This window comes from Fundulus heteroclitus, chromosome 21, assembly GCF_011125445.2.
Source record: "Fundulus heteroclitus isolate FHET01 chromosome 21, MU-UCD_Fhet_4.1, whole genome shotgun sequence".
NCBI classification, from domain to species: Eukaryota; Metazoa; Chordata; class Actinopteri; order Cyprinodontiformes; family Fundulidae; genus Fundulus; species Fundulus heteroclitus.
The window spans coordinates 30,908,247-30,922,630 of NC_046381.1; the positions used below are offsets into that span (position 1 = coordinate 30,908,247).

The window sequence follows — 14,384 nt, forward strand, 5'->3', positions numbered from 1 at the left end:
TATATATATATATATACACACACACACCGATTGTAATCGTATAATTAAAGCTCTGCATATATTTCCAATAGACAACATCGCGTGCTGCTCATTGAAAAACGGAGATTAATAATTTAAAAAAGAGAAAATTTAGGCCAACAAATAATTTATTATGAATGCGTATCTCTATTAGATAACTCCATTCTGCCACGCGCGTGTGGTTCAGCGACCTCCAGACGGAGATGGAGGCGCAGCGCCTTTGAGTTTAATATTCAGACAAGCTTACAGTTAGGAGTTTGGACGGGAGGCATACATCAACCCGAGTCTGGGCGCACAGGCGCGTCTCTGGAAAGTTTGGTTTTGAAGTCACGCTGATCTGCAGCTTGCTCCGCCATACTTCCCTCATCCTGACAGCGCGTTTCATCATTAAAAATAGGCATAGTCTATTTTTAAAGGCCCACTTTTTTTTTTTACAGCTATATATTTATTTATAAAAGCATCTCCCGTCAACATGAGCTTTTTGATTTTTTTTTTGGTTCCAAATAATAAAAAAGTACTCGTTGCTTGAATCTATTAATGTACACAAAGCAGGTTGACTTTTCTTAACTCTATCTCAACTGATATATACAGTGCATCAGTAAGTATTATCTTTATTAGCTTGTAATATGGAGCGTTATTAATCTTTAATTAAAGAAAAGTATGTTTTACTAAAGGCTTAAAGTTTGGTGATGCAACATTTTGCAATATTTTCATAAAAACAAATATTCTAAATCCAAGTTTGAAGGAAAACGTTGCTTTTCAAACTCCATTAAGTTGAAGCACTGCACTACGACAAAGCGTTTGCTTTAGGCTGTTTTCAGGTAGAAGTCAGAGTTTGCCCAAAGATCAGCGCAGATCAGAGGGGGCTAATCTTTAAGAAAAACAGCGGGATTAGTGGCTTTGCTGGGTACATAAAAAGCTTTATTTATACAGATATCAGATGTCACACTCACCGTTTTTAAAAGCCTCGAGCGCCAGGAAGAATCCTATGAACAGGACAAAAACTAATCCACAATGCATCCTCGTTTTGTCTCCTCCAAAATAAAAAATAAAATTAAAAAGCTGAGAAAAGCACTCCAGGAAAGAAAGAATAATGATGATGATGTTTTTTTTTGTTTTTAATCCACCAAGACGCTTTCTTCTTCTCCTTCTTCTTCTTCTTTGTATTTAATGTCTCTTCTTTATAGTTCAACAAAACAAAACAGATATGTAGTTTTGCAGCCAAAAAAACAAACAAACAAAAAAAGTTGAATCAATGTGCTGAGCGCTCAGGTCGCGGGCATCCTGTCTCTCAGCTCCGGCTCCGTCTCCTCTCCTGCGCCGGCTGCTCTCCTCTCTCCAGCGCCCGCCTTGCCATTTCCACTCCGGAGACGCCGAAAGATGAGAGTCCTCCGCCCCTCCACCTTGCGTCCTTACTCCGTTGGAGGATGGATATAATCCTTGGCTGTGGAGCGCACAAATAAAAATAAAAATAAAAATAAAGCAAGGAGATTGCAAACTGCTTTATTAATGCGTGCGCTCTGCACCTTTTACTGCGTCTATGCGCTCAGAGAGGGGAATAGTGATTGGCTTGATTATAGCCAACCTGTGTCTATAAGGGTCCTTATACGTAAGCGGAGTTGCACACTGAGCCACTGAGCAACATCGCTTCGTTAAGTGACAGGACTCTCTCTCCCACTCTCTCTCTCCTACTCTCTCTCTCTCTCTCTCTCTCTGTTCCTTTTCCTCCCTCCCACTATCCTATCTCACAAAAAAAGGAGCCAGACAGCGATGGAAGATGTAATGACTCAACAGGACGTTCTTCGTCTGGGCCACGGGCCAGCTATGTATACATATATATATATAAAAAAACATGTTGACAACCATAAACAGACTATTTATTCATAGGAATCCCCCCCTCCACAAGAAGTGCCGTACCAGTTGTTGTTTGGAATGATTACAACAAAACTTCCCCTTTGTGACTCCTGAATCCTTCTAAATACCCTCCCTATAACTCCCGTGGAAGTGGATCACATGTTCCTTATTTTTTTCTTCTTGCTCTGGAGCTAGAGTGCTACATTTATTTTCTCTTTTTTTTCCTCCCCTTCTCTTTTTTTAGCTTTTATTTTAAGCACCAGTACTTCTGTTTGTTAAAGCCTGCCCTACAACCGTGACACCATTAAACCGGCGCTCTGAAATTTAGAGGAAATCAATTAAAGCGTATCTCAGTAGCCTGCAGTCGTTTACTGCTGGATCACAATGCACACAAGGGACCTGGGAGCCTGATATACAATACAAAGCTCCGGGACGTTGTAAATTGTGATGTACAACAATGGGAAAAAAAATACCTTTAATATTAACCGTTTTGCACTTCTAATAAAACGCAGAACAAAGGGGATATTTGCGATTCGAATTTGGTCAAAACAGCCAATTTCATGGGATTCTGAATAATAAAAAAAACAATATTTTCTTCCACAGCGCTCCGCTTTGACTTTTTTTCAGCCTTTGAGATGAAGTCAAGAACATCTGGATTCACCTGCGTCTTGATGAATCGCGGACCGTCGGCAGGCATCCAGCTCTCCTATCTTGCCGCTTCCAAATAGAGCAGAACAGAACAAAGTGCGCGATCCTGCAGGCTTTACTCCGATTTCTTCTTTTTTTTTTTTTCTATTTTCAAAATGACAGAAGCTCTTCCAAAAGCGAGCCAAACTTACTCCCTCCCCAAGTTCGAACCGCCCGCAGAGTCCGGGCCAGCCCCGCGTAAAGACGCACAGCCGCAGCCCGGAGAGCGGCTCTTCAGCTCGGCGCTCAGACAAGTCCTCTCCCCGTGCTGAGAGCTGATCTCTCCAGCTCCCATTCAGCGCGCTGTCACCGCTCAAACCCTGACTACCGAGAGGCGGGGACAACGCTCAGCTCTTGGACGTTTCAGCAGCGGCAGGACGCCTATATGGCAAAGAAAAGTAAAATAATCTCGTAAAACAACTTTCCCCCTCCGGGTCCGTGCTCCTCCGCGCGCCGCCGTTCTCAGCTTCTTCCACTGACTGATGCAAATGAGGGGAGGGTCTGAGTCCGTGCCAGTCCCACACGCCCCCTTCTCGAGCGAAGAGCGAGATGAGAGCGCGGATGTGCGCGCGGTTGTTTTCTTGGCGCGTGTGCGTCTCTGCCATCGATATGCAGATTTTAGCGCAGCTGCCCGGCCGCTCGCTCGCTGTCAGCCTGCAGCCTTTATTGGATGCACCAGAAACACCCAGCGAGCATAAAGCGCGCTCATCCTCAATGAGATCTACCGGCCAGGTTTGGATCCGTTCACCGACAATCTCCCTCCTGCTTGATATCCTCGTATGATAAAGAGCTGGGCGATGCGGCAGGATCGCGCTCAGGAAGCCTTATAAGGATATCAGGGAAGCCTCTGATTCAATCTCCAACTACAGAGGAGCTCGGATATGGCCACGAGATAAAGAATATTAAGACGTGCGTTAAGGTCACGTCAGTGCAGCTTACACGTGCAGTCCCATAGGCAGACCATGTCAATGTCACCGGTGTGCTGCTGTACGGTCCCCTGGGCGATTCAGTGCACTTTGCCTGGACTTTAAATCTTTCTCTCTTTCTCAGCAGACTGTAGCTACTAAAATTGCAACATCCGCATGGCATGATATCCGCGGAGGCTCGATCCAATCAGGTTCTTGTGGAGAACCCAGCAAAATGGGCGACTACAAACAGTTTAAAGTGGGCAATACCTCAAGGACACAGGAAGTTGTCCTGCATCAGACCCACGTAGGAAGTTAACATGGCACCACACCTCTTCTGGGGCTTCACATCCTAGTATGCCTGGAATGTGAGTAAGTTAAGTGCCTACATAGGTTTTAATCAGGATAACTGAGTAGAAAATGGGATGAATATGAACCGTTGATATGTTGGACAATTTGAACAGATTTTCTTAATAACCATTTGAGACTAATCTCAAACTTAAATAAGGAACCCGTAAGGTTTTTCTAATATGGGTTTATAGTCTAGTGAACATGATAAAAGAAGCCCGTTGTGAGCTCACTTTTTATCTACTTAGCCGCACCCATGTACCCTGAGTAAACTCTACATAGGGCCCACAGACCCATGTTGGCTGGGAATGCCTCACAGGCCACGGTAGCATCTCACCATGGTTGGCATGGGGGGGTAAAAATCCATAAATATAGCCTTGGTTTCAATTTGCTGTTTCTCTTGTGAAAGTTCTTTTAAGAGGAAGCAGGTGCACCTGCTCAAGGGCTGTAGAGAAGGAGCGAGGGAGCAAGCCGAGTACACATGGCGGGAATTATGTTATTTCAAATTCATTCACTTTTCGGGTTTCCTCTCAGAGCTAAGGTCAGGGTAGGGTATCAGCTACATCGTGCAAAATGTGCCCGAGAGTAAACGCAGAGCCTTTTAACTTGTACCTTGTGTCGGACTCCAGGAAACTAAAGCGCGCTTTCATCCTGGCCGCGCTGGAGTTAGTCACTTAAATTCTGATATCAATGTCCAGGTGGGAAAAAAACGCTCAAAGAAAAGACTATTAAGCATCAGATGGTATGGTAAAACCTGACACCAGACCAATAAATCAAGAAGTAAAGGGGGGGGGGGGAAATTATGTCTCTTGTGTTTCTCTTCCAACACAAGGTTTCTGATTCTCCATAACTCCTGAAAAGCACAGAAGAGCCTCTGAAAAAACACGTGCTCATCTCATTGTGAAACTCCCATAACAGGAACTGAAAGTTAAAAACAACAATTCCCGCCCCCCCCCACACCCCGTTCTCCTTTTTCAAACACTCCCTCGCCGCCTGAAGGCTTAAACATGCTGGAGCTCTGGACTGGTTTCAATTGCCTGCAATAAGCGGAGGATCTCCAGGCCGCTGACCTCCACGGTTAACAACCGTCTGCCCTGAAGGGGGCATCAGAGCCGGTGAGCAGAGCCGAGAAGGAGGCCCACACGCTGCTCCGTTCTCCTTCAGCTCAGCTGTGCCTCTGAGTGCACAGCTGAGTTTAGAAACGAGTGCACTGATTAAACTGTTCCCTCGCTCTTCTTTGCAGGAGGTTATTAATAATAATCTGCATGTACTGCGTATTCAGACCTAGGAATAAGCGAATGGCTGTGTCGCTCGGTGAAAACACAAGTGCCACTTTGTCATTTTAAAAGGCTTACATGGTAAATACAGAGGGCTTCGTGTTGAGATCTGCGCCGCTTGGAGAAGAAGAAAAAAAAAAGTTTTTGTGGCTCAATGGAGCAAAGATAAGCCTGCAATCCTTGCATGTTGTTATTATCACTTTTTTTTTTATTCCCAAAGAGAGATGAAGGCAGAGGATCGAGTGGCTTTCTTCTCATACCAGCCTTAGTAATTCTCTGTCTCGCTGATAACACAGTGTTGAGATTTTGCCGGGCATCTCTATCAAAGGCAGCTCTAACAAGTCTTCAGTGTCATCAGGATAAAACAGGAACAATGGTTTAGAGTCATTTCACAAGGGGGCCCCGGCAGCGGCATATCTAAAATGAGGGTGGGGGATTGTAAGGAGAACAATGTAAGAGCCATTTAAAGGATTTGGTTCTCCGTATATATCCACGCTAATCTTTACTACGGCCCTGATGAATAATTAGCTCTGGTACAAAAGCGGACATCGCACGGCTCCTGTGAGCAGCTGTCTTGATTTCATTAACTTGCCCTTTATTCGCCAGCGTAAATGAGTCAGGGGGAGACTCAAAGCTTCAGGTCTGACGCCTGTTTGAGACGTCGGTTTCTGAGGTAAGGATCTAGGCAGGATTTCATAGCTTCTGTTCAAATTTATATACTGGGTTAGAGGAGTTGGGGTAGGCTCATTGAATTTTTGCAAAAGAGGACAGCAGATTTCATCATATCAAATTAGGAATATGCAAAAACAAAAAGGTAGGTCTTTAATAATTCTTTCATCCATCCGTCCATCCATCCCTCTGTCCGTCCGTCTATGGCGAAACAAGTGCAAAGCAAACCCAGACTCTCCAGCTCATTCTGGGGAACCACGACACATTCCCAAGACAGGGAGAACATAGTTCCTTCAAACGGGTTCTGGCTCTGCATTAGAGTCTCCTTCTGGTAGGACATAGTGGGAAAACCTCCAAAGGGAGGCAGCCGGCAAACACTCTGATGAGATGCATGAACCACCTCAAACCACTCCACTAGATGATGAACAAAAGGCCACCCTACAGAGGAAGCTCATTTCACCTGCTTTTATACAGGATCTTGTTTTTTTTTTTTAAATCATGATCCATATCTCATGAGGTGAAAGATGGAGCATAGAATGTCCTGTAAGAGCAACAGCTTTGCTTTTTGCCACAGCTCATTCTTCATGACATTCCAGAGAAGCACATAGATCCAAATCCAGCTCCGCCTCCAACCTCGTCTCTCATCCTAACAAAACATTGAGATTATTAAACTTGACCTCTTCCACTTGAGAACCACAACCTTGGTATCTTGTGTAGAAACCCTGCAAACGCGACTGAGGACGATGGAAAGCTCTAGCGAAGCAAACATGAATGTACACAAAAAAAAAAATGAGACTACCACCCTGGTCTACAAATCTAAAGCCCTTCCAGTCCAACAGTCTACAGAGCTTTCTGCTTCTTGAGGTCAAAGTCATCCGCTCTAATTAAATATTTTTTCTTTGTCCACTTACCAACAAAGTTTAATGTAAATGTCATTGTTTTCATCTGTCTATGACAGTCCCCCTCATTCCCTGGTAGAAGTAGCCTAGATGTGCATCAGCCCGTTGATCCGTACTTGTTCCTGTTGTGGAACCTTACCCCAAATATAAACTGTATTTAAAAGTCGGTTACATGTTAGTTTGAAGCGACCTGACGGACCACAGATGTAAAATAGAAAGGACTACGGAGGGGCTCACAGTGGCACCAAGAGACATACGTCACTTTGGTTGGTCGTGCAGACACATTATTGTGACCGTATCGACCTCGCCCACCGACAATAAAACTTCAGTGTAAGAGGTGATGTGGAGCATCATTGACAAAAAAACATCTTATTTATGGGTCTCTAACTAAGAGTTGGCCTCCTGCATGAGGACGAGCTATGCTACCAGACTGTTCATCACTCTGCCCTCTAATAACGGCGACCTTCGCTGCACAAAGGAAACAATTCTTGCTACGCTATCACTGATGATTAGCACTGAGTAAGTCATGAGGGATGGAATCTTCTCACAAAGAAATAATTCTGCAGACATACTGCCAAGGTTTTTTTCTTTCCAATAATTCTCCGCAGATATTAAATTGGGGCTGTACAATGTCTTACAAAAATGCCCCTATGATCTTTGAACTATTCCAACTTGTTATTAAATCACTTAAAGGTTATGTTAATGAATATTATTGAGATTATATGTGATAGACGAACACAATACAACTGTGCGGTGGGAGGGAATGGACATATGGGTTAATTACATTTTCTTTTTAGAAATGAAGACCTAAAAGGTGTGGCATTCATTTGTATTTAATTCAGGGTCATGGCAAAAGTTTTGGAGACATCTAGAGCCACGTTAAGTTATAATGTTTTCAACATCCCATAGAGAGCTGCTTAATTATCCAAAAATGGAAAGACTATAGCACCACTGCAAACCTACCATGATATAGCTGTCCTCCTAAACTGCCTGCACATAACTCAGGTGAGGAGCCCTTATGACAGGAGAATTTATCAGTCCAGCAATCCACAAATTTGATGATACCAAAATACACTGTGCTGTTTTTTTTTTTTGGCCCACATGCAAAACTAATACTGTCAATTTCCCTAAAGCCTCCATTGCCATGGTTTGACAGAGTGGTGGCACCATCAAGCTCTGGGAGAGATTCTTTCATTGGGATAAGGGAAGCTGGTGGGAATTGATGGGAGGATGGAAGGACCTTAATATGCGGCAATCCTGGAAGAAAATATATCAGAGACTGCAAAAGACTTGAGACTGACATAGAGGTTCAACTCCTACCAAGGATAACAACCCTGCCATGCCACCGGAGCTACAAAGGAAGGAGCTTGATCAAGGCCTATGCATGCGTTTGAATGACCCAGTTAAAGTTCAGACCTAAATCCAACTGAAAATCTGTGGGGAAACTTGAAAATTGATATTCAGAGATCTTCTCTCAAGCAATTTCTGTTTGAGGATTTCCAACAGGAGTGGACTAAAATAAAGAGGTCAAAATACTTTTGCAAGACTGGAGACCTTAGTCAGTGGAACTGGTGCCTTACTTTTCCATAGTTAGTGTTATTCCAGTCTAATTGGATCTTGTTTAGTTTTTGTTCTTCTGTATTTTATCTGGGTTCGAATGGACAAACAGACATAAATCTTACTCATGAGACATAAAGTGTCCTCCATCTGAACCTACAGATGAACAAAATAAGCAGCTGGCAGAGGAAACTACTAACATAACAGAGCGGGCTGATTTTTTTTTTCTTCTGGTAACTGGCTCACGGACAATTTTTAAGATGTCCTTTTTAAGATTTCTTCATCTCTTGTTAAAGTACATGAAATCAATAAGCCACATGTTATTGATTGGTACGCTTATGTTTTCTGTGTTAAGGAAGCTGCATTTATTTTTGGAACTTATGACCAAGATTGTCTTGTCATTCTCTAAAAAAAATATTTTATTGCCTCCTCCAAACAGAGGAATTATTCCAGGCTTAAGCACAAAAGACTTCTTCTTTATGATAATCAAATCTGTTACCACCCTCTGGGGGATAGGTCAAACCACGCTTTCACGGATCTGGTCCATTTTCTGATTGCAGCTGCACAGTAATGCTGGGTATTTTCAGCCTTGCTTCCCCAAATGACTGGGTACAGCAAGGCAATCCTGCTGTCATACTATCCAAAGCAAGTTGCACAGAGTCAGTCACAGGTCTCGCGTGCTGCTTTCATATAAAACGGTTAATCCCCTGGATTTATGAGCTAAAACGTGAGGCTTTTGCATGCCACATCATACCCAAGTCACAAGTGCATTGGGATCACGACGGCCAGACTTGTGCATTATTAATGATATTTTCTTGAACAACTCCAAAGCTTAAAGGCAACATTTTTGACTACTACTACTAGTACTACTACTCGTACTTAATTTACAAAGCACTTTGAAACAACAGTAGCTGCAAAAGGCAAAGGCAGACAGGTCCTAGGTGAGGGACCAGATGAAGTTTAGCCCACTTATGAAGAAAAACCTATTTGGAAACAATGTTCCCTCACCTGGACGTGGGCCACCGGGGCCCCACTCTGGAGCCAGGCCTGGAGATGGGACACGCTGGGGAGCGCCTGATGGCCAGGCTTCCACCCATGGAGCCTGGTCGGCATAGCCTGAAGAGGACACATGGATCACCCTTCCAATGGGCTCACCACCTCACAGAAGGGCCAAAGGGGTCGGGTGTGTTGTGTGATGGGTGGCTGTTGAGAGCAGGGACCTTGGCGGTTTAATCCTTGGCTACAGAAGCTGGCTCTCGGGATGTGGAAAGTTTAAAGCCATCCATGTTTTAATATCTTCAAGACACAATATTAGGGGTTTGATCGAAAAGGCTCCTTTTTTTCATTGACATGTATATCTGACTGTCGTCAGCATAAAAATGAAAGGAGATCCCATGTTTAACGAGTATTGAACCCTGTAACGAAGACCTGGTTCATTACTGGAGAAGTAGACACATGCACCTTGCCTGAAACGCTGGAACATGCACATGCACTTTTGAAAGCACGCTGCACTTTGAAGTTATTTACTAATTTGCACATCATTAGGGCTCCGGCCTGTAGAAATAAGAATTAGAAATGTGATTTTGGTAATATCGTGTTATTGTGTAGTGTATGTGGTATGATTTAAAGGGTTTTAGACTGGTTTAATGTGTTTGTTTTTTTCTATCCTTCTTCTTGTGTCCAGATGTCTGGCAAAAGGGTTCTCCAGAGACCAGACACCTATTTGAAACCTTCCAGGCCAGACCAAGAGTGAAGAAGGCAGGGGGGAGTTTGGTTTTAGAATTGTTGGAGAATTATTTATTGTAATTATGTTTGATTTAGGATTTTGTCTATTTAATTGATAGGTTTATTTCTACATAATTATTGGTGGGTTTTTTATGGAGGAATTTTACAAGGGTTTTAAAAGAACTAATGTTTGTACACCCCTAGTGGTTTTAAGTGGTTTTGCCTAGTTGGGTGTGGCCCCTTTAAAAGCCATCTTGTTGATTCATGGGGAGAGTTAGGTTTGGAGTGTCACCTGCTGTTCTGCTGCTCTCTGCTACAGGTTAAAACCTTGACTGCTTTACCTCCATGCACTTTTTGGATTGTTTTAAATTGAAAATAAAAAGGACACGGAAACTGAGGACTTTAAAGCTGCTTGACCTTTTCTTTTTTTGTTTGTTTGTTGATACCAACACTGTTTATTCCACTACCCGTGCCAACCTGACCGCACTGATCCACCTGGTGGCATCGTGTCGACAAACCCCATGGAAGCAAATAAAGAAAAAAGCAAGGGACCAAGGATGGAGCCATGTGGGACCCCACAATGTAGAGGAGTGGATGAGGATTCAAATCAGCCAAGTTTACAGCCATTGTTCTGTCTGATAAGACAGATAAAATAAGACCTAAACCATTTTAATTCTATATCACTAAACCAAGTTGGGTCTGTAAACGAGATAATGAAATATGGTGGTGCACTGTATTAAAGGCAGTGGTTAGGTCAAGCAAACCAAGAACATATTCACCAGAATCATTTGCTCTGAATATGCGATTAGAAACTCCCTCTAAAACATATTCTACTATGCTGAGATTTAAAACCTGACTGAAAAACTTCCACAATCTTTTGCTCATTTAAAAAGGGCTTGACCTGGGAAAGGACAACCTTCTTTAAAACCTTAGAAATAAAAGCGGTTTGGAGAGGCCTAAAATGTGCTAAAACAGTTTGGTCAAGGCCAGGCTTCTTCAGGAGAGGCTGAACCATGGTGTGCTTACAGGGACAACACCTGACAGCAAGCTGCTGCTTTATATAGCAAGGATGATCTGTCGTATGGTGGGGAAAGCCTCTAAGAGCACTCCATGACAACTACCATACATAAGAGGTGCATAGTGAGGGATTATTATGCACATGAGTAGGAGCTAAAAGAGCTCTCAGAGTGAAGCAGTTGCTATACCTGTTTCATACTTGTGGCTGCTGTTGAATACTATTGGGCAAATAACATTTCACACACACTCCGGCAAATTCCTTGACACAAATGACACACCTTCAAACTTTGTCGATGTGCTGTAATCCCAGGTGGAATTGGTGTGCACTTTGTGAGAAACCGGAGGGGAAAAAAGTGCAGATGGAGAAGCAAACAGAAACTGGAGGGGGAGCTTGCATTCTTCTGATTGCAACAGAGAGGTCTGTGAGAGGACACAGGAAACAGTAGACGCTACAAAACGTCCCTGCTCTGCCGGGAACCTCTGCAGGGAGCTGGTGATGGGTGGTGCACGCTGGGGTGAAACAAAGAGGGAACAGTGGAGCACTCATGTTTGGAAAAACACACTTACATCACTTTAGTAGGCACACTTGTTCAAATAATGGTTAGCGCAAAAAGCAAATCAGTCAAATATACGGCAGCCGCTCAATGCGTTTAGCTACCTAGACAAGGTGAAGCCAACACTCTGAAGATTTGGGGTAAGGGACATGAACCTTTTAAAGTGACAGCTGAGTGTATTATGGTGACAGTTTCCTCATTGGCAACGGATGCTGTCTTCAACGTTCCCCCACAAAGTTACAGTCCATGGCGCTGGCCTATGCTGAAAGGAGGTCAAAATGATGTCTTAACGTAACGTCCTCTGTGGTGCATGATGTTTCACTCTCTGGTCCGTTGGTCACTTGTGGCAAAAGAGTTGGCATGGCAGTCAGTCATCTTGCTCCCAGCAGAAGGCTCCAAAACCACTACAGCACATGTTTATGGACTTGTTCTCCAGTGGTTGGCATCGGCTTGGATCACTTCTGGACAGCTTTCCCTCTAATTAGGCCTTGTAGAGGGATTCTAAGAATATGATGGACACACCATAGATGAGAAACCTTGAGTTTAGTGTTTAGGAACGGTCCAGACCTAAGTTACGTAGAGTAGGATGGGCAATATCAGTGCACCGAAGAGGCACGTCCAGGTCCATGGGGAGATATCTGCCCTCTTCCAGACACAGTATAGGAGGGAACTCACCGCTAAAGACAAGGAGCCAATTCAGCTGTGGATCTCAACTGTTGAAGCTCTTTTTTTTCTACGGCACTACTGAGCTGACTTAATTAAACGCTCGGGCCTGTTCAGACTGAACACCCCTGAGATAAACAGCGCTCGGTGAGAGTGCTAGAGGAGGAAAAAGGGAATCTAAAACGTTTTCCAGGATGTTCCAATTTTTTTTTTTTACAGAAGCTGCGGCAAGCACTAAGGGAGAGTGTGGGGGGAAAGAGGGGAGGTGGGACAGGGATGATAGGACTAAAACAGAGAGAAATGGCTTCATTAGAAGGAGAAATATTTACAGTGACATTTAGTAACGCGGAGAGGATGTAGGAATAAATATTCAGGACGTTGCCGGGAAGCATTGAGGGTTTCTCAGGGGCAGAAGGATGGTGAGAGTGATGGTTGCTGAATTAATGATGAGGAAGCCTCCTGTCTGTCTCTATGTGTGCATATGGATCTGCATAAGTGTCTGCACATGTAACAGTGTTTATCTGCAAATGTGTGTGTGTGTGTGTGTGTGTGCATCATGAGTTCACGCACTCAAACACACACGTTTAGCTCAGTCTTGCAGCACCCCAATTTCCCATCATCACTGATGGAAATTACCCAATCCTAGATACCTAATCAAGCGATCGTTTTTTTTTTTTCTTTTGAAGACATATTTGCAATTGTCTCTGATTTCCTAATTACATTTCTGGAAAGCTATGGAGCAAACCGTCTGGCAAATTCTCATTTTTGGCAAAGATATGTTTTTTTTCTCCCCCCCCCCCCCCTTATCGGTTGGTAATTTTCCATTATCCACATGATTTTTTTTCCCCCTTCTTCTTTGCAGGCTGAGATGATGAATATTGTGCTGCTCATCATCAAACGTGCAGGGAGAAGCCCCGGAGATCGGGGCAGGGAAGGAGGGGGCTGTAGATCCGGGAGGGAACTGTCAGGAAGAAATGCTATGTAGGTCAATGAAGAATTGCACCGGGATATTGCCTCCTCAGCTCACAGTCTTGGAAGCTGATTTGATTTCCGGTGAATCCATCCGACTTGAATTATGAGAGATTACCCTGCTTAAAATCACCTTGGTGACTGCTGTAGAAACTCCTGATCCTGGCGGGAGCGTCGTCTCAGTACATATTTCCAGTTAGTCCAGATTTATGCAGCACCTCGCTGTGAGCGGTGAAGATGTTACCTTCAGAGACATGATCAGGCAAAAGGTTAGTGAAAGGTTGTGAATGCCGATATCTGCGGGGCAACGTCTTGATTTCTGTGGATGCCTTGCCTACGTATGCATGGTTTTTCCCCCAAAAAACAACAATCCAAACATTATGGCACTAAAACATCAGTTATCACCGAAGTTTTTTTTCTTAACCACAATGCAATGAAAGTAAAATAATGATTTATGTCATCTGGCTTAACTTTCAGCCACAAAAAAGGATAGTGACTCATTTTTCTTATCAAAGAAACATAAAATAACTTGGAATAGCCCTTTAAAAGATAGCATCATTCAATAACTTATCTACTCATGTTTACCAAAACAGTGAAGCAGATATAAAAGTGCCGAAAACATAAATCATGAATTCAGTTCTCTAGCAGAAACTCTTCAAGGAAAATCGTTGGTCAAGAGTTTGTTACTTGAACCTGAAGCCTGATTAGCTAAATAAATAAAATAGAAAAGTTTTGGGGCAACCTAGTTAAAGTCTAAAAATTGATAAACAGGCTATGGCAAGACCTTAAACATGTCATCCATGCTCCAAAACCTTCTAGTGTGGCCAAATTGAAGCATTTCCTCCACAGTGGTGTAAGTGATTGCCAGTTATTGCAATTGCCTGATGGCTGCCAGCAGTGGTCCAACCAGTTATAAGTGTTAGGGGGAAATTACTTTTTTTACATCAGTTTGGATGGCTCTTTCCATTACTAAATAAAATCAATATTAATAAACAGATTTAAAAAAAAATTATTCAGGTTATTCGTGTGAAAAAAAGAAAAAGAAGTGGCTAATACTTTTTCGCAGCCCTGTATATCATTCCAAAATGACCATAATGTGATTAATATGGAAGCATTCTCTATAAGCTTATGTGGTCTGAATACTGTTTAACATGGAGCTTTGAGACTCATCACACTGTATAAATGACTCGCACACTATTATCTGCCACATGCTTGTGTTTGATGATCTGACTTGTCTCCTCG

At 43.2% G+C, this 14,384-nt stretch overlaps 1 protein-coding gene and 1 long non-coding RNA gene across 3 annotated transcripts in view; both read right to left on the bottom strand.

The window, feature by feature from the left end:
- nrp1a (neuropilin 1a) overlaps positions 1-1,147 on the bottom strand; it is a 73,633-nt gene extending 72,486 nt beyond the window's left edge. Inside the window, exon 1 of one of the 2 annotated variants that reach the window (XM_012865062.3) lies at positions 972-1,147. In XM_012865062.3, the coding sequence (XP_012720516.2) occupies positions 972-1,038 (67 nt within the window). In that variant the 5' untranslated portion in view covers positions 1,039-1,147. The remainder of the gene's footprint in view (positions 1-971) is intronic. The other variant, XM_012865063.3, reaches the window with a different exon arrangement.
- Positions 1,148-1,322: 175 nt separating this feature from the next.
- LOC118556851 lies at positions 1,323-3,306 on the bottom strand. The gene is made up of 2 exons (XR_004927421.1): positions 2,534-3,306; positions 1,323-1,462 (listed from the first exon to the last, which is right to left on the bottom strand). It is a non-coding gene; the product is annotated as an uncharacterized LOC118556851 (long non-coding RNA).
- Positions 3,307-14,384: the final 11,078 nt, after the last annotated feature.